The 20,981-nt window shown below is 36.7% G+C and overlaps 1 protein-coding gene across 6 annotated transcripts in view; it reads left to right on the top strand.

Annotated features, from left to right (window-relative positions):
* Positions 1 to 20,981, top strand: part of BABAM2 (BRISC and BRCA1 A complex member 2) — a 422,242-nt gene that overhangs the window by 81,621 nt on the left and 319,640 nt on the right. For all 6 annotated transcript variants that reach the window (XM_059891476.1, XM_059891480.1, XM_059891478.1 and 3 more), the window contains exon 4: positions 4,154 to 4,248. In XM_059891476.1, the coding sequence (XP_059747459.1) occupies positions 4,154 to 4,248 (95 nt within the window). The remainder of the gene's footprint in view (positions 1 to 4,153; positions 4,249 to 20,981) is intronic.

Genomic DNA, 20,981 nt, shown 5'->3' with positions numbered 1-20,981 from the left:
CCCCTGGCAACCATGGATCTACTTTCTGTCTCTATGGATTTATATATTCTGGACATTTCATAGAAGGGGAATAATACAGTAATCATATAATATATGGTCTTTGGTGTTCGGCTGTTTTCACTTAGCATAAAGTTTTCAGGGTTTATCCATATTGTAGCATGTATCAGTATCTTTTTTTAAACTTGAATAATATTCTGTTATATGTATATACCATATTTTGTTTATCCATTTATCAGATGAACATTGGATTGTTTCTGCTTTTTGGCTATTGTGAATGATACTGCTACAAACATTCACGTGCAAGTTTTTGTGTGGACATATATTTTCATTTTTCTTGGGTATATACCCAGGAGGAGTCATGACCTAACTCTAGCATTTTGAGGACTTGCCAAACTATTTTCCAAAGTGATGGCACCATTTTATATTCTCACCATCAGCAAATGAAGGTTCTGATTTCTCCACAACCTCACCAACACTTATTATATTCTCTCTCTCATTTTTTTTCTTTAGTCTCATCCTTATGAGTATCAAATTATGAAAAACTCTTTTTACTCCATTGAGTTGTCCTGGCACACTTGCCAAAAATCAGTTGACTATAAACAGAAGATTTATTTTCAGACTCTGAGTTCTATTCCATTGATCTGTATGTCTGTATTTATGTTGTTGCCACACTGTCTTAATTACTGTGGCTTTGTAATCAGTTTTGAAATTGGGACGTGTGAGTGTTTCAACTTTGCTCTTTTTCAGGATTACTTTCTGTTCATACAGAATCCCTTACATTTCCATATGATTTTTAGGAGTGGTTTTTCAGTTTCTGCCCAAAGAGAAAAAAGCCAGCAGGATTATTTGAAATCCGTACCTTAATTTAGGTAGTATTGCTATCTCACCAATATTGTCTTCTAATCAGTGTACAAGAGATATTCATCTCCCTTATATGTAGGCTTTCTTAAAGTCTTTCAACAATGTTTTGTAGTTTTCAGCGTACACATCTTCACACTTCTTTTGTTAAGTTTATTCCTAAGTATTTTATTCTTCTTGATATAGTTGTAAATGGAATTATATTCTTAACTTCATGTTTGGATTGTTTGTTGGTAGTGTATAGAAAAGCAATTGATTTTCTACATCCGTCTTGTATTCTTGGAACCTTGCAAAACTTGTTTATTCTCATTGTGTGTATGCATGTGTGAATTCCTTAGGCTTTTCTCTATGCAAGATTATGTCATCTATGGATAGAGATAAGTTTGCTTTTTCTTTCCAATATAGATGCCACTCATTTCTTTTTCTTGCCTAATTGCCCTGCCTAGAACCTCCAGTACAGTGTTGAATAGAATTGGCAAGAGTAGATATCCTTGGATCAGATTCATAGTATTTAGTGGTTTGGAAATATGTATTACTGACAATGCTCCTTTGAGAATTTGAAAATCCAACTTTGCGTCCTCCTGTAGTAACAAAATTTCTTCTATTGGAGTTTAGCATGCTATTTATTTTTTGAGCATCAATAGATTCTAGCATGGCCTTCCCCAAAACTTCAGTGCCTCTGTTTTATTAACTTGTGAGTATAGTTGAGTAAGAATGAATAATTAGAACGTTCATATTGTCTTTGACTCCTAGTCTTAGCTTGGGCTAATGCTTTATAGTTAGCACATTTGAAAGAGGTTTATAATTTGTAATAGATATAGTTAAAAACCAGAGATGGTGATAGTGGTAGGGTGAAGGAAAGGTAGTGCTTTTATTACTTTTGATAATTTAACTCTACACCCAACTTCTGATGAGTGTATTTCCTTGTTCAGATTTATTCACTACAGAAAGTGGTAGAAGTAACTCTTCTGTACTTTATTCCTTACTGTAGATTTTGTCGGTACTTAGATATCCAATTCAGAGAATAGGATTTCTTTCATATATTGAACATTTCTTGAATATATTCTCTATGTGTTGTATTTTGCCCTGTCAAACACATGAAGTCAGTATAAGAGCATGCTTATTCTGACTGCGTGTGAGACACGTAGGAAGGTCAAGTGTATGTACTCACTTTGTACCACTGTGGATTTGTGCTTCAGTGTATGTGTTCTGTCCCTCTTACTAAATGTGAGCTCCTTGAGGTTAACCATCCTTGTATTGAAAGGCTGTGTATCGTAAAGCCTCACATATACCATGTGTTTATTATGAATTTTTAAAATGAATGGAGCCACTTAAGTATAAGCCTCCAGTTAAGTATTCTCACTCCATGGCATGACCAATCAGTATTGTTGAATGTCACAAATAACAAGGATCAGTGTGTCCTGGATTTATTAGGGAAGGCTTCATACAAGAGAATGTAATTAAAGGGGCTCACACAGGATGAATAAGAACTGAGCAAAAAAAAAGAACTGAGCAAAGAGAAAGAGCATTTCAACTAGGTGCCATAGTTTTTAGTTCAGTGAGTAGATTGTGTTGATTGGAATAGAGAGTTAATATTGGCTTTTAGATATCTAAAGAAAAGGGTAGATAAATAAGGAACATTGTGGTTTGGAGGCCTTAAATTCCAGTTTGAAAAGTTTGCTCTTACTCTGTTAGAGAACCATTTGAAATTTTTGGAGGCACAGCAGTACTTTAAGATTTGCTTTTTGATAGTATGTGTTATGGGTTGGAGGTATTGGGACAGCACTTAGGAGGGTATGGTAATAATTCTTCTAGTCTGTTGCTTTTTTAAGAACAGAGTTCTTCATTTGCTTTTTAATGCTCAGCATAGTGCCTAGATGAGAGTTCAAATATTTGTTCTTTGGATGCACGCATATATGGACTAAGTCATCTCAGCCTAGGTTGAGCAGTTAGCAGTAGGAAATAGCATATGAGAAACACTTTGGGGGAACCATTGAGATGATTTGTTTTCTAAGGATGTGGGTCAGGTCAAAGATGACATTGAAGTTTCAGCCTGGGTGATTAAGGAGTAGCAGTGCCATCCTTAGAAATAGGGAAGTCAGTTAGAGGAAGAGAGGAGTGAGAAAGTGATAATCATGGGCATGTTTTTAGACTTGGTTGAGTTTGAAGTTGAAATCCATAGTACACAGGGTTAGTTAGGCTCAAACGAAAACTGAAGTCTGAATGTTTAAAATTAGAAGTCACTACGAAGATATTATTGTTTGAGTAGTAAAAATGATTGGACTGATATAATGCTATGTGTGTACAGGGGTGCAGAGGTTGTGTGCATGTATACAAACAGATACAGTCTTACACACTAGAACCCAGTATGTGATTTAGAGTGTGGATATGCTAATCTGTTAGTGGAATGATGAGGACTGATTCTTTGTGTGAGCAGAGGGGAAAGAAAAGGAAGTTAAAGAAGGAGAAAGGGGAGGAACAAAGAGGTAGAACTTACAGCACAAATTTGGCAAGGAATTTTTGTCTTATGCTTGAATGTAATACTAGTAATAACAGTAGTGGTACTCCTGTATGACTTGTTGAGTGCTTCCAGTATGCCAGACATCTGGCTAGACATCCTATCTTTTTTACCCTCATAACAAATCTGTGATGTCAGTACTATTATATCTCCTTTTTAACTGATGAGGAATCTGAATACTGAAGAAGTTAAAACTTGCCCAAAAGACTTGAATTAATAAATAATTAGGAAACTTTTTGGGTTCTGAGCCAAAGGTTCTTTCCATTATACCAAAGGTTTGTATGTTTAATTTCTTCAAGGCAAGGACTTTCTCTTTAGAAAATCAGTCCTTGATAAAGGCTTATTAATTAGCAGGCAGTGATTGGACAGTCATGTTTGCTATTAACAAAATCTGCATGTACTGTGGATGTAGTTGTTTCTACTTTTCTACCTGGGTATTTATATTTATGTGCTTCCCAGGTGGCACTAGTGATAAAGAGCCTGCCTGGGGTTCAGTGCAGGAGACAGAGGCAGGTTTGATCCCAGGGTTGGGAAGATCCCCCTGAGGAGGGCATGCCAACCCTCTCCAGTGTAGTGTATTAGGAGGTCGCACTTTTGACTGCTTGTTGTGAATGTTAATTTAAAAGAAGGTATCAATTCTTTTTGTTTCTGAATGAAAGTGCTTTTCAGTATTTTTGTTAAACTACTATAAACTTGTTTTAGAAGTTTTTCTGATGCACTGCTCCGATCATTCATACATTTGCAAGGAGATAAGAACTGACATTTTCTGTATTACAGGGGATATAATTTTCAATGCCCAGTACCCAGAGCTGCCTCCCGATTTTATCTTTGGAGAAGATGCTGAGTTCCTGCCAGACCCCTCGGCTCTGCATGTGAGTACTACAGGCGTGTTCTGTGTTCGGATGATCTTTATTTGTTGAAAGGAAATAAAGTTGCCTGTTGACAATTCTTTAACAGATACATTTGCTGAACACATAGATTTTTTCCACCCCTTTTTTTCCCTCTGTCCTGTGAAATTAGTACAACTCCTTTTGTGCCAAAATTGTTTAAATAAGAGTTTTTTTTTTTTTTTTTTTTTTTCTTCCTTCATTGCAGCTTTACTTGCAGACTATTTTGAATTAAATAAAGTTTCTAGCCTTTTGGTTAAAATATTGTTGCTTCAGCTTAAGGAGACATGTTGAAAACATTTTCTTTGTTTTAACTTAATATTTCATGCCTGCAATCAATTTTCTAATGTTTACTAACACTTCATCACAGGACTTGTTAGGAGAGTGTTTCTTGGCTTTTCAAGAGGCCTTTTTCTGTATAGAAGTGAAAGTGGCAAATTTGGACTTGTATGCGCATTATCTCAGTCTTATTATCAGAAGGGTAAAGACCAGATTAAGTGTTCTTTATAAAGCAAGACCAAAAACTGTGTAATTGAAGTAAACTATTTCTGGATTTAAAGCAGAGAAAGGGGTGGTAGAATTGATAGTTGTCAGAGCACATGCGGTTTGTATAAAAAGTGTGTTTTTCATGGCTGGTGGAGAAAAACATATGCCGTTTTGTTTAAAAGGTCTGACCAGACAAAATGTCTGTTTCTTTCCTTTCCCAAGTTTTGGTTTTGCTATGATGCTTGTACCATAAGAAGTTCTATTGTTGTTGAAAAACTTTGTTCTTAGTTGTGTTTTTTTGAAAATTTTTTGCTGCATTGAAGTTTTGTAATTAAAAGTTTGAGAATTTGCTTTGAAATCTTGCCCTCTGTCCCTTTTTTAAAAAGGGAAGTATTAAACAGGAAGTATTAACCCAAACCTAAAGAATTTTCTTAAATTTTGGAACACAACTGTATAAATACAGTTGACAAGAGTAGAATGGATTTGTTACTAAATTTCTAATATTTACACATAAACTGTTACTTTAGGTGATTTTTTTTTAAATTGTAGTTTATCTGTTCAATGTTATGTGGCAGCCTGGATGGGAGAGAAGTTTGGGGGAGAATGGATACATGTTATGCATGGCTGAGTCCCTTTGCTGCCCACCCAAAGCAACCATCACATTGTTAATCAGCTATACTCCAGTATAAAATAAAAAATTTAAGAAAAAGAGAGAAAAGAAATGCCAAAAAAATTTAATTGAAGCTTTGTAAAAAGAATTTCAAGTTGGGACCCTTTAAATGCTTCCCTGATAGCTCAGTTGGTAAAGAATCCGCCTGCAATGCAGCAGACCCTGGTTCGATTCCTGGGTCGGGAAGAGAATCCGCCTGCAATGCAGCAGACCCTGGTTCGATTACTGGGTCAGGAAGATCTATTAGAGGAGGGATAGGCTACCCACTCCAGTATTCTTGGGCTTCCCTTGTAGCTCAGCTGGTAAAGAATCCACTTGCAATGTGGGAGACCTGGGTTTAATCCCTGGGTTGGGAAGATGCCCTGGAGAAGGGAACAGTTACCCACTCCAGTATTCTGGCCTGGAGAAATCCATGGTCTGTATAGTCCATGGGTCACAAAGAGTCAGACAAGATAGCAATTTTCACTTCCCTTTAAATGCTTTGTATTACAAATTCACCCCATGTTGAAGCTGAAGGACTTACCTGAAGAAAATAAGGCAGAAGTACCCCTATAGATGTCTCCTGTATTAAACCTGCCCAGTGGAAGTAGCATATGCTAAATGCCAAAGTTATATAACAGGCTAAGTGCTCCAGAAGTTTAAGGATACTTGTCAGAAAAGGCTTTGTTGTGGAGATGAGATTTGTATCGATATTTGCAGAATGGAGTAAAAGTGTGGGCAGTATAGTGGAAAGTGTTTCAAATGAAGGGAATGACATAAACAAATGATAGGTATAATATATTGTAGAATAAGGTGCTTGACAGGTTTGCTGAAGAGTAAGTATAAGGAAGGGCTAGAAAAGGTTAAAAAGATAAAGTAGGGTGAGATTGTTGAATGCGTTGAATTCTAGGTTAAGCGTCACTGAAAGAAATGAAACATGGAGAATTGTCTAATAGTAAGTAGTGTGGTTAATATACTAGATTAGAAGAAATTGAGGAAGAGAATTGAGAACTGTTGTATAGATCTAGGTGGAGGTGGGAAAGGGGCTTTAAGCTAAGATGATGCAAGAGGAAACAGATGTAAGCGATAAATACATGTATACAATTTATTTTTTTGGAATTGCCTTTAAAATTTGCAAGGCACATCTTCACTATTGGCAAGGATTGTGAGTGTATTAGACTTTGTCTTTCTATTTATTTATTTATATACTTATTTATTTGTTTTGATTAGAGTGTGGACTTTAAAAGCTGTAAAGGGCTTTAAGTTTTATCTTATTCCACTTTTCGGTTTTAGTATTCAGGAAATTGACCTAGATTTATATTGTTGTGTTGGAGTTTATATTATAACTTCACTTATCTGATGTTTAGTTTTAAGTGGAGTTACCATGAAACATTTTTGGGAAATTAGCTGCAGAAGAACAGCCCAAAAAATCAAAGCACTGTGTCTAAAAGAAAGATCCCAAATCTAGGGGAACACCTGTCTCTAGCTATAGTTAATCTCAGCCCTCAAGCAGTCTACCCAGTGCTTCTTCACAGACTAGTGAGTGAGCTGGGAAAGCCTAGAGAATCAACTGGATACCACCTTCCCTAGTTGGGTGACGTCTACACAGCTCTGGAGGGTACCCTGTATCTTTCCAAACAGTACTTTGAAGTAGCTTATAGGATACACAGAGGGTTAATAAAAATATATGAGGTGGTTATATATATTTAAATATTTTCTTTGGAAAAATGTCTATTCAAATCCTTTGTCCATTTTTAAGTTGGGTTATTTGTCTTTTTATTGCACTTTTTCACCATTTGATAAATTTGGGGCTATGTGAAGTCAAGTGGGCCTTAGGAAGCATCACTATGAACAAAGCTAGTGGAGGTGATGGAATTCCAGTTGAGCTATTTCAAATCCTGAAAGACAGCGCTGTGAAGGTGCTACACTCAATATGCCAGCAAATTTGGAAAACTCAGCAGTGGCCACAGGACTGGAAAAGGTCAGTTTTCATTCCAGTCCCAAAGAAAGGCAATGCCAAAGAATGCTCAAACTACCGCACAATTACACTCATCTCACACGCTAATAAAGTAATGCTTAAAATTCTCCAAGCCAGGCTTCAGCAATACGTGAACCGTGAATGTCCAGATGTTCAAGCTGGTTTTAGAAAAGGCAGAGGAACCAGAGATCAAATTGCCAACATCCACTGGATCATGGAAAAAGCAAGAGAGTTCCAGAAAAACGTCTATTTCTGCTTTATTGACTATGCCAAAGCCTTTGACTGTGTGGATCACAATCAACTGTGGAAAATTCTGAAAGAGATGGAAATACCAGACCACCTGACCTGCCTCTTGAGAAATCTGTATGCAGGTCAGGAAGCAACAGTTAGAACTGGACATGGAACAACAGACTGGTTCCAAAGGAGTGCATCAAGGCTGTATATTGTCACCCTGCTTATTTAACTTCTATGCAGAGTACATCATGAGAAACGCTGGGCTGGAGGAAGCACAAGCTGGAATCAAGATTGCCGGGAGAAATATTAGTAACCTCAGATATGCAGATGACACCACCCTTAGGCAGAAAGTGAAGAAGAACTAAAGAGCCTCTTGATGAAAGTGAAAGAGGAGAGTGAAAAAGTTGGCTTAAAGCTCAAAATTCAGATTACTAAGATCATGGCATCCAGTTCCATCACTTCATGGCAGATAGATGGGGAAACAGTGGCTGACTTTATTTTTCTGGGCTCCAAAATCACTGCAGATGGTGATTGAAGCCATGAAATTAAAAGACGCTTACTCCTTGGAAAGTTATGACTAACCTAGACAGCTATTAAAAAGCAGAGACATTACTTTGCCAGCAAAGGTCTGTCTAGTCAAGGCTATGTTTTTTTCAGTGGTCATGTATGGATGTGAGAGTAGGACTATAAAGAAAACTGAGTGCCAAAGAATTGATGCTTTTGAAGTGTGGTGTTGGAGAAGACTCTTGAGAGTCCCTTGGACTCCAAGGAGATCCAACCAGTCTGTCCTAAAGGAGATCAGTCCTGGGTGTTCATTGAAAGGACTGATGTTGAAGCTGAAACTCCAATACTTTGGCCACCTGATGTGAAGAGGTGACTCATTGGAAAAGACCCTGATGCTGGGAAAGATTGAGGGCAGGAGGAGAAGGGGACAACAGAGGATAAGATGGTTGGATGGCATCACCGACTCAATGGACATGGGTTTGGGTGGACTCCGGGAGTTGATGATGGGCAGGGAGGCCTGGCGTGCTGCAATTCGTGGGGTCGCAAAGAGTTGGACACGACTGAGTGACTGAACTGATTGAAAGTGAAAGTGAAGTCGCTCAGTTGTGTCCTACTCTTTGCGACGCCATGGACTGTAGCCTACTAGGCTCCTCCCTCCATGGGATTCTCCAGGCAAGAGTACTGGAGTGGGTTGCCATTTCCTTCTCCAGGGGATCTTCCCGACCCAGGGATTGAACCTGGGTGTCCAGCATTCCAGGCAGGCGCTTTAACCTCTGAGCCACCAGGGAAGCTCAAGGACTGAACTGATTAGTTATCTATTTCTGCTCAGGTGACCAAATGCCCATGTTCAGGAGAGAGGGATTTTCTGGGATTTTTATGTTCACTGTTAAGATAGGACAGTCCTGGGGGAACTGGGATACTGAACATCGTTGTTTATTCACTGGACTGGAAGCTTCTTGAGAGTTTGTTTTGTTCCCTGTTGCATCCTGTGGTCTACAAGAGTGCCTAGTGCATTGAGATTAGATGAACAGTTTGCCTTCAAGGTTCTGTATTCCTTAAGGGACTTGTTGGTTTCCAAGACTGAAATGCTTTAAATGAAGAATTCAAACTAGAAGAAAGATTCAAGTTTTGATAAATTTGGGGGATAAAAATCAGTTAACAGAAACTCTGAAGCAGTGATTTTTCAGCCTTGCTTTTGCAACACCCTGTGGTGTGTTCAACTGCCTCAGAAGGTATTGTGAAATTCTTTCCCCTCAGAGTAACAGTGATAATTCACTTTAATTAAAATAAAATTGCATAAAGGAGGAAGGGTGGATCATATGTTTAAATGAGAAGAATGTGTTGCAATTATTGTGTGTTAGAAACCACTGATATCTGACTTCCTAATTTAAAGAAGGTGACGATCTTATGTTTGGGACAAGCATTTCAGGGTAGGGAACCTGATGCTACTGCAGGTAGTACCTACTGGTTGTGTAATTCCTTCACTGACTCTGTTCTGCTCGCGTGGAATGTGACTGTATAAAGAGTATTGTACTAACATCTTGTCATGTCTCCTCCCCTGCTCTTCTCTGTGCTGGAAGACATGTTTTGAATGTTTCCATGCAAAATAGTTCATATCTGGTGTACATAAAAAGTATTTGAAATACATGTGAAGAAAGCACTAAGCTGAGATGGACTGCATGGCCTATTGAAAAATGCCATCCAGGTGTGTGGTGCTCCCGCTCCTGGACACGTCCATTGCCATGGCCACTAATGTATTATAAAATAGGATGCTCTGCATTTTTTAAATATCTATTTAATGTTTCATTGGAGAGCTATAAAAGAGTCATCTTTCACCCTGAAGCTGGACATAATCCTCAAGATAAGTAAGTGAACAGAATTGCAGCCTTGGGTGATATGAACAGGAATAGAGGTGTATGCACAGGGTGCTATGGGACATGTAGGGGAGAAGTTTATCAGATCCACGGATAGTTAAGTGTCGGAGACTTAAAAACATATTATTTGGTTGTTTATGCTCTCTTCTTCTAGAAGGTTCATCGTTCCCATCTAGAAGGTTCATCATTCCCATCTAGAAGGTTCATCATATCATAGGCAGGTACGCATTGATGGATCACCTTAATCTGGATATGGATTCTGCTGGGTTGAGGCTGATTTATGGCTCTCGTTAGGATGTGTCTACCTCTGGTTTGCTGTTGCTCTTGAGGTAGAGCTCTTCAGGATTTTTAACTGAGAATCTGGCGTGGTCAGCATTCCTAGACCCTTCAAAGTGCTTGGGCCAATAAAATATTTTAAAATATACTGACATGTTATTTGGGCTTCCCTGATAACTTAGTTGTTAAAGAATCCGCCTGCCATGTAGGAGACCCCTGTTTGATTTCTGGATTGGGAAGATCCTCTGGAGAAGGGATAAGCTACCCACTCCAGTATTCTTGGGCTTCCCTTGTGGTTCAGCTGGTAAGAATCTGTCTGCAATGTGGGAGACCTGGGTTTGATACCTGGGTTGGGAAGATCCCTTGGAGAAGGGAAAGGCTACCCATTATCCAATTATTCCAATACCCACATGGCATGGATCTTTTCTTAAATTTATTTAAATTGGAGGATAATTGCTTTAAAATGTTGTGCTGGTTTCTCTGATATATCAACATGTATCAGTCATAAGTATACCTATGTCCCCTCCCTCTTGAACTTGCTTCCCAGCCCTCTAGGTTGTCACACAGCACCAGGTTCAGCTTCCTGTGTCCTACAGCAAATTCCCACTGGCTATCTATTTTACATACGATAATATATGTTTCAATGCTACTCTCTCAGTTCATCCTTCCCTCTCCTTCCCTCACAGTGTCCACAAGTTTGTTCTCTATGTCTGTGTCTCTATTGCTGCCCTACAAATAGGTCTATCAGTACCGTTTTTCTAGATTCCATATATATGTGTTAATATACTATACTTACTTTTCTCTTTATAACTTACTTCACTCTGGAAACAGGCTCTAGGTTCATCCACTTCACTAGAACTGACTCAGATTTGTTCCTTTTTTTGACTAAATAATATTCCATTGTCTATGTATACCACAACTTCTTTATCCATTCATCTATTGATGCACATCTAGCTTGCTTCAACATACTGGCTATTGTAAATGCTCACAGCATGGATCTTTGTCCTGACAGATGTCATATTCTAAATTTTGTTTTGTAAGACTGCTGATAACTCTGCTCTGCTTTTCAGAAGTGGTTGCTTAATTTTTATCTTCTTGCCCTGGGCTGTCCAGAACTTATCAGATGTTTTGAGGAGAACTGGCTGCATGTTTGAGGTCTCTCAGGACTCTGTTCTGATGATTTTTTAGAGTCCAGCAGCAGCTTTGTGCTGTGCAAAGCTTGGTTTATCAGTTTGCCTCCTTTGCCCCGAATTTGTAAATGTCCTAGAGATACCTTTCCCTAATGCTTTCTCCTCTGAATTCTCAGCCCCTCCAGTTCTCATTGCTTCAGCAGACGTTGAATACCTTCAGATATCTGGCTTTCTGTTGTTTTGTTGAGAATGTTGGTTTATACAAAGCCATTCCATCCTATCTGGAAGCAAAAGACAGTTGTCCTACATATCATTTTGTCCTTTACTTTAGAAGCAAAACTAAAAATCTTTCAATTTAGTTCAGTTCAGTCGCTCAGTCGTGTCTGACTCTTTGCGACCCCATGAATCGCAGCATGCCAGGCCTCCCTGTTCATCACCAACTCCCGGAGTCTACCCAAACCCATGTTCATCGAGTTGGTGATGCCATCCAGCCATCTCATCCTCTGTCGTCCCCTTCTCCTCCTACCCCCAATCCCTCCCAGCATCAGGGTCTTTTCCAATGAGTCAGCTCTTCACATCAGGTGGCCAAAGTATTGGAGTTTCAGCTTCAACATCAGTCTTCCAATGAACACCCAGGACTGATCTCCTTTAGGATGGAATGGTTGGATCGTCTTGCAGTCCAAGGGACTCTCAAGAGTCTTCTCCAATACCATGGTTCAAAAGCATCAATTCTTCAGTGCTCCGCTTTCCTCACTGTCCAACTCTCACATCTATACATGACTACTGGAAAAACCATAAATCTTTAGTGGACTGTAAATACCACTTACTTTCTTGGTAAGAATACAGAATTTAAAAATTATTATTCATAATAAAAATACTTAATAAAAATTTCAGTAACATTAATAAAAATTAATAAAATGTTAAAAACAATGTACTTTTTTGTTTCTTCTAAAAACCTAGATTTTAAGTTCCAATAGATTTTCCTAAGGTGGAAAGAAGGAAGGGTAAACATTAAATAGAAATGGCATCTCTGGTTCTCTTGGGTTGTTCAGCTTGGATTCAAAGGGTACATCAATGTATGGTTTCAAGTGAATATGAGAAAATTACCAGAAATTTCAGTGTGAACTTGGTTTATATGCTGATGAGTTAGAAACTCTATATTTACACCATGATCTATTTTTACTTACCAGCCATGGAAGCATTTTATGAGGTAGGAAGATAATGTTGTTCTTTGTAAAATGTACCTCCTAAGGGGAGAGAGTAGAAAGGTCCCCAGTCTAAAAATGACAGTTTGTATAAGTTCATCTATTTTTTTCAAAGGTGTTGCTACTATAACAATTGTGGATTAAGGAGAGGAGTATTAATATACACACATATGCATACACACACAATTCTGAAGGCATGTGTTATAAACAAGGCTTTAAAAGCACAGTTGTAGAAAAACAGAACATCTTGAAAGTACAAACAAGGTACATTTAAAATGTTCACTCTCATAAGACAAATGAAAAAAAGGCAAACCAAGTTATTTTTTGAAATCCAATGGCAAATATAACATTTAGCAGATGTTGCCAGTTTTGATTTACTCAATTGAATTTGTAAAAATGCTTTTAGGAAAATGAGGTACTGAATTGAATATGAAGCATTTCCGTTCAAAAATTGCTTACTCAGAGGATTATTTAATGATCGGTTTTGAAGATTATTCATTGTCTTTGGTTGGTCGGTCGTCTCTCTTCATCATCCTCTCTTTTTTTAATTCATTCTTTTATATATAATTTTATTTATTATTTTTGGCCTTGCTGGATCTTTGCTGCTGAATGGGCTTTTCTCTAGTTGCCTTGAGCAGGAGCTATTCTCTAGTTGCGGTGCATGGCCTTCTCATTGCAGTGGCTTCTCTTCTTGTGGAGCACAGGCCCCAGGGCACATGAGCTTCAGTAGTTGCGGCACACGGGCTCAGTAATTGTGGTTCCCGGGCTCTAGAGCACAGGTTCAGTAGTTGTGCCACATGGGCTTACTTGCCCCGTGGTATGTGAAGTCTTCCCAGATCAGCGATCAAACCCATGTTTCTTGCATTGGCAAGTGGATCCTTTACCACTGAGCCACCAGGGAAGCTCCATCATCCTTTCCTTATCACTTTTCTTTCTCTCCAGCACTCTCCTCAAAGAGTTGGATTTTTAAATTAAAATAATGTATTTTTTTTAATCATTAATGACAGATTGTATAGAATACAGATAAGTACCAAGAAAAGATACCCTTAGTCACACAGTTAAGAGATGAGTATTAAAATGTTAATTATTTTAGTGTATTTACTCCCAGTATTTTTCTGTGTCTCTGTCACATGCATACATGTCCTTTCCACTTTTCAGCAGTTATTTTTTTACTTTACATATTATTGAAAGCATTTTTCCTTTGATGTTATGAATTCATCTGAAACATCTTTTAAAATTGACTTCTGTTCTTCTGCCCTGGAGAGGTTAGTGCCTTCCCAGGAAAATAAATATTAAAGTCACTCTCTGAAAAACTAATGTATGCATATTAATTTCTTAACTATTCCCAGAAGTGCACCCCCCACAACAGGTAGCTAAAAAAGAAAAGCATCAAAAATCTGTGGAATTCTTAAGACCACAGGGGTATGTTTTCTTACCCCTTTCTGACAAGATATTTTATAGCATGTCTCTCAACTGGGATTTGTCTAATATTTTTCTCATGGTTAGACCATAGTTATGGTCTTTTGGTAGGAAGACCTCAGAGCTAAAGTGCTGTTTTCATCACATCATGTTTAGGGTACATGCTATGAATATGACTTATCACTATTGATATTGACCTTGATCACTTGACTTGAGAGAGTGTTTGTCAGGTTGCTTTACTGTAGAGTTACTCTTTTCTCATCCTTTCTGTACCGTCCTTCTTAGAAAAGAGTTACTGTGTGTAAGCCACACTTAAAGATTAAGAGGTATGATCTACCTCTTCAAGGGCAGAATACCTGCATAAGTTATTTGTAATTCTTCTGCATGGGAGATTTGTGTGTTCTCCCATGTCACTTATTTATATCAGTATGGGCTGATAGGTATTTGTTTTATACTTTGGTTTACAATCCACTGCTGCTGCTGCTGCTAAGTCACTTCAGTCCGACTCTGTGCAACCCCATAGACGGCAGTCCATCAGGCTCCCCTATCCCTGGGATTCTCCAGGCAAGAATACTGGAGTGGGTTGCCATTCCCTTCTCCAATGCATGAAAGTAAAAAGTGAAAGTGAAGTTGCTCAGTTGTGTCCGACTCTTAGTGACCCCATGGACTGCAGCCTACCAGGCTCCTCCAATCCACTACTGTATTATTTATTTTGTTGCTAAAATTGCTCCAGCTTTGGCCATTGGAAGCTATTCAGTTGGCTCCTATCTTCCTTTGACATGCCCCCATTATTATAGATTTGTTTGTTGGAGCACTTTCTTACTTTACAGGACTACAAAATACTCAGTCCCAGCTTATCTAGTTCCTGCTCCAGCCTTAGAATCAACCATTTCCCCAAGAAGCCCTAGTTCTTTTATTTTATTGGAGAAAGGTATTGGAAACCAAGATCTGAATGCTAAGTGTGCTTGTTGCTACTGGGGTGTCCCCTTTTGGGTCCTCTCAGCATATAGATCAAGGAAATATGTATATATAGAAATATATGTATATATTAGCCATTTGTATCTATATTAAGTGAAACATGATTATTACTGATGTCTTCAACTCTAATTCACTACCACATGGATCATTCTAGTCTCTGAAAAGTGTTATTTCAAGATACCGTTTGAACGTGTCCTGATCTCTGCTTTATTGAAATACTATTTCCAGCTGCTTATTTGTCAGTTAATTCCTTCTACAAGCATGTATTGAGTCTGTAGTATATTTAAGCCTTTGTATTAAGTATTAGGAATGTAAAGATGGATGGTTTAGTCCCAGTTTCTTCAGTATATATTTATCCAGTACCTCTCTTGTCAGCACCTGTGCTCCATGCTCACAGTTCAGTAGCGGAAGAAATCTGGCTGTAGATAATTATGATATAAGGTAGAAAGATAATAACAAAATTCAGATGAAGAAATGCTTCAAGAAGGGAAATCATATGATGAATTGTATCAATTAGATTCTGGTAGCATTCAAGTGACAGAAAATTTAACCTAACTGGCTTAAGTAAAAAGAGGATTTATTGGCTCAAATAACAGAGAAGACCGGGGTGGAGCTAGCTGGGGGCATGGCTGATTTTAGGGTCCAATACTTAGTAGCATCAGGGCTTTGTTCTCCTCCCCCCCTCTTCTGGCATTGCTCTCAGGTTCTTCATAGCATCTCCTAATACCTCTAGGTCAACATCACAGTACCAGAGTAAGAGAAAATCTGACATCATGAACAAAAGTCTTAGAATTGAGACTTGTTAGTCTTGATTAGCCTCACTTGGGTCATCATATCCATGAACATTGTTGCTCTGGGGGCTAGAATGTGCTGGTCAGCTTAGCTTTGTACATGTGCTCCATTCCTTTCACAGATGCTGATTTTATGATTATTAATTGAGCTATATACATTTTTGTTTTGTGACCTTGTCTATGTATGTATTTTATAATAAAATATTAAAAAATTGAATTCATCACTCAAAATTAGCATAATCACTCAGATTCAGAAAATCCAGTTAGAAGAAAAACACTTCTAGATTCATGATGTCAAAATTACAGATAACTAGGCAGTAAAAGAAGTCTAAGAATAGCTAGAGAAAACAAAAGCATGACTTATTAGACTGTTAGCTGACTTCTTATGGCAATATGGATGATAAAAGACAGTTAAACAATATCTTTAATGCAGTTAAACAAAACCACAGTCATTTAAAATTTGTTGCTAGTAAATATATCCTTCAAGAATTTAAGTGAAATAATTACATTTTTAGGTAACAAAAACAGAGAGTTCATCATCAGCAAATCTTTAATAATTCTTCAGGGAGAAGAAAGGTTTCACTTCGAAGATTAGAGATTTATTAGGAAGATTAGGATATATTCCTTCGGAAAGGAATGAAGAGCAATAAAATATGATGAAGGGAGATAGCAGTAAAGAAAGTATAAAATTACACATCATCCAGAAAGTATTTCATCTGCAGTTGTCTTTTATATTTTGGTGGATGTTAGGATTTATGTTCCCAATAGACTTCATATGTGCATGCTAAGTCACTTCAGTCGTGTCCGACTCTTTGCGACCCTATGGACTGTGGCCCACCAGGCTCCTCTGTCCAAGAAATTCTCCAGGCAAGAATACTGGAGTGGGTTGCCATTTCCTTCTCCACACTTCACTCAGGCAAATATTAAAATTAAATGAGTTTTTCTTGGTATTTACTAATTTGGGAATGAGGACGTGGATGTATGTAGGGTGAGAAAAAAAATGGCATTAAAGCTTGCCTTTACAATTGGTTGGCTTAATATTGCCATCCTTCTTGCTAACTCTTCTGTTCTTATGTTGCTGCTTTGTGTAATACTGTGATTCTTTCATGGGGTCACTGGAAATATACCGAACCTCCTATCTCCTAAAGATACTACCTTAGTCTAGGTTAGAGCCGGGGTACCAGTGGTTTTTGAAAGCTCATTCTCGTGTACAACCAGAGCTGAAAACTAAGGTTACTGAAAACGAATATGATTGAAACAGATCTGAATTCTGGTTTCAGCTCTGTTGATTACTATGTGGACTATGCTGACCAGGGTACTTAACATCTCTGTGTTTATTTATTAATAAAACTACTAATATTAGTACCTATCTCACAAGGCTGTTGTGAAGAATAAAGTAACATTTGAATGGAAAAATGGAAATAAAAATAGAGGTGGAGAAACCAAAATGACCAAGGGCAACGTATAATCTTAACTATAGAAGGTTTAGCAGATGTTTGTATTTTCAGAGAAGCCCTCTGGTTTCCCTTTATAACTCAAAGCAGTTTATTCTGATCTTTGAGTTTGCATTTTAACTCACATCAAAGTGAGGTTTTGTACTTATTGAACGTCATTAGGTTTGGGATTATTTTACTATACTTGGGTTATCTTTGGGGATAAGAACATTAAAAAGGGAAACAGTATTATAAATTTGAAACTAATTCTAATGTATGCTTTCTCCAACGTTTTTAAAAAGAAAAAAAAAAAAAAAAACTTTAGCCATTTAAAAACGTTTTTCGGATAAATTATCTGTATCCGGCTGAGAATTTTATGCCAAACTGCAGCCCCCACATAAGCTTGGAAGAGCCAAGATATTTAAACCTGCAAAGTAAAGTGCCAGCACAACCTTTACACTGGTCTGATGTAATCATTTAACCATAGAATGGTTTGTAGCCTTGAACTGACAGTGACTCAGTAGATCTTGTATACATTTAAAAATGTTTTTAAGTTGTTGGGATTATGAAAATACCATAGAAACACAATATTATCATAAGTAAAACACTTAACATGTTTAATGAAGCTTCTTGAATATGTTTCAAGAACATTTATGAAGAAGCCAGATTGAAAAGTAGAAAGTCTGGATTATAATAGATTTTTAAAAGAAGGTCAGCTCATTACTTATAGTATCTAAAATATAGCATACCAGAAGTGATCAGTCACATTTTTAAATCAAAGGAGTTCTTTAGAAGATTTGAAAAAATTAATTGGTAAGAATAGTGATTAGTATAACCATTGTATATAATTTATGTGTTTAAAGGTACATTTTAAAAGGATTTATTTCTTTTATTACTTTGGAGATGTTTGCAAGGTTAACATGAACTTTTAGCACAGCCAGGTTCTATGAGAATTATTTTAAAAATGTAAAAATTTGTCCCAGTGAAGTTTGATTTAATGTAAAAACTAGTATATTATTTTTGTGTTATTATATGAAAGGTGTATGTTAACCATTTGTTTTACTTTCAACCTTTACCTAGGTAATACTGCTCCTAAAACCAAATTAACTAAATCCACCCATGTTATATTTAAAACATTTTAGGGTCAGAAAAATATGAAAAACTGTTTTGAACGTTTGAGTTTGTATGTTTGTCTTGATATATGAATAGAACTGACTAGAAATAATTTTGGTAATAGGTGTAGATTTATGTTATAAATGTTTCTTTTGAAGTTCATAGTGACTATATCATAGGAACCCTTAATTATATTCTTACTGAATCAGAAAATCTGTAAATAGTAATTTTCAGGCTTTTAGGACTAAAAATAAACAATTGAAATATATCCATTAACCTAATAACTTTAACTTCCTGAAGAGAGCAAAGGATACGTTTCTTAGTTTTTGTTGGTACTTTTTTGTACCTTTGTATTTATGACTATTAAAATTGTGATCTAAAATTTCATGTTGTTTTGCAACATGTGCTGTGAGAATTCATTTCTAAGACAGTAGTGCAGTGTAAAATGTTAATAACATTTAAGGTAAAGGATGAATGAAGATTTTGAAAACTGAGAAACTCTTTTAACTGGATTAAAAAATTAAGATTACTGATATAGTTTCTTTAACTTTTAGTATGAATTTTTAACTAGCCATTTTTAGAAATCAAAGCAAAAGAAAATTCTAACTATAGAGTTGCTTTATTTTAAAAAGTGCTTCATTTAAAAAAAATTATTGTGGAAAATTCCAAGTATATACAAAAGTAGAAAGTATTATATAGTAAATCCTCATGGGTCTGTCACCCAGCCTCAATAATTGTCAGCCCATGATCAGTCTTGTTTTATCTGTACTCTCACCCACTTACTCCCTAGCATATTATATTGAAGCAAATTCTGTACATTTTATCATTTCATCTGTGAATATTTTCTTATGTTACTAAAATGATAAGGAATCTTTTAAAACACATAACCAAAATATCATTTTCTTGTCTAAAAAAAAAAATAACAGTAATTCTGTAGCACCATGGAATAACCAGTGTTCAAATTTCAAATTGTCTGAATCAAAATCTGTGCATTGTAATTGTTACGTCTTTTAAATATCTTCTAACTTGTCAGTTTTCTCCATCTCCCCCCCCCCATTTGCAGTTTATGATGGAAGAAGCAGATCTATTTGTCTTATAAAATTACCACAGACTAGATTCTGTTGATTATATTCCCGTGGCACAGTTTAACATGTTCCTCTGCATTTCCTATGAATTGGTAGGTGGAAGTATGTCCCAGATTTTGTGCACCTTCAACCACCTGGTACATAGTCACAAACCAAAAATAACCCCACCCTCCCAGAGAAAGAGGTTCTGAATTTTATAATAGGGACTACATGCTGTATTTTATATATGAGCTATAGAAGCATCTTTAGTTTTCATTTAGATAATTGTGTATAATGTATGACTGAAGATTAAAATTTACAATGTCACTGGATATAGCAAAATGAGACAAATGTTTGTATAGTAGATAGAAAAGAACTATCAAAAGCAACAGAAGGATTATTAAGGTAAAGTATCCTGGATGAGTTCATTTTAAGGACAGCCTATTCACTTAAAAACCTCTAATGATATCATTGTTTTTTAAAAACATACTGTCAGTATAATACGCTCTCATAAAAATGACCTTGGTTCATCAGGAAAGGTGAATTATATTTAATATGGCTTATTTTAAAGAATAACCACAACTAGAGAGTCAACAGTTTGGCATTTAAAGGACTGAAGAATTACCATGGCTATAAAATATGGTGTTGTGGTTAATCTGCAATTCCTGTTAATAATGTATGTAAATATGTACATTTCAAAGATAAGAGTCATATATAAAAATTATAAAAATTCTGCTTTATCAAGAATAACTGGGAAATATGTGTACTGGTTAATCAAATATTCATAATCATAAAAATTTGCTGTGGACGTTATATATAGATCACCAATTCTTTTAAAATAATTGATTTTTGATAAAATTACTCTTTACCCTTAAAGTAAAAGATAATTTGATCTTTTTTTTGATGATTCACAAGCTTTTAAGGGACTGTTTATAGCATCAGAATTATTATTCAGCTTGATTGTCATATTGTAGCTGCATCGTAGAGTTGATTAATGCAGATTTCCAAAGTAATGTTAATTACCAGAGCATTATCACTGGATTCAGAAAGCCCAAATGGGCTTTGCGTCTGTGGTGTTCGCCGAGAGTCACGTGGAGAGACTTTCAGGAACCAGTGTGCGTGCGTTTGTGTGTGTGGCTGCGTGTATAGACGTTTACACATGTGCACGTGTGTACATATTACTGTTAGATTTATAATCTATATTGTTAAACACATAACACATATATACCGACTTGTGACATGTGTAGCCATTACTAGTGCTGAGGAAATTGCAAATTGAAGGAATTTGATCAAAATTTACCAAGAGGAAATTGGCTCCAAGGCATAATGATTTTGGCTGGAGGAGAGAGTGATCCTGGCACAGTATGCTCTCTGTTTCCTTGTGAGGGCTCCAAGATGATAAGAATTAGCTACATAGAGGCAGATGCTTGGTAGTTTTCTGGAAGCACAATTATAAGGTTTATGAAAAACAGGAAGATCAACATCTCATGCAGGTTTTTCTGAACGGAGAACTGATTTAATGTGCTGTTTTGTACCCCTTAGACCTTGACTGTTGGACCATGATAATTTGATTTTTAAAATAAT

The sequence above is a fragment of the Bos taurus genome, chromosome 11 (assembly GCF_002263795.3).
Source record: "Bos taurus isolate L1 Dominette 01449 registration number 42190680 breed Hereford chromosome 11, ARS-UCD2.0, whole genome shotgun sequence".
Classification (NCBI taxonomy): Eukaryota; Metazoa; Chordata; class Mammalia; order Artiodactyla; family Bovidae; genus Bos; species Bos taurus.
Note: the sequence above shows the minus strand (reverse complement) of the source record. Positions and strands in the feature narration are given on the sequence as shown.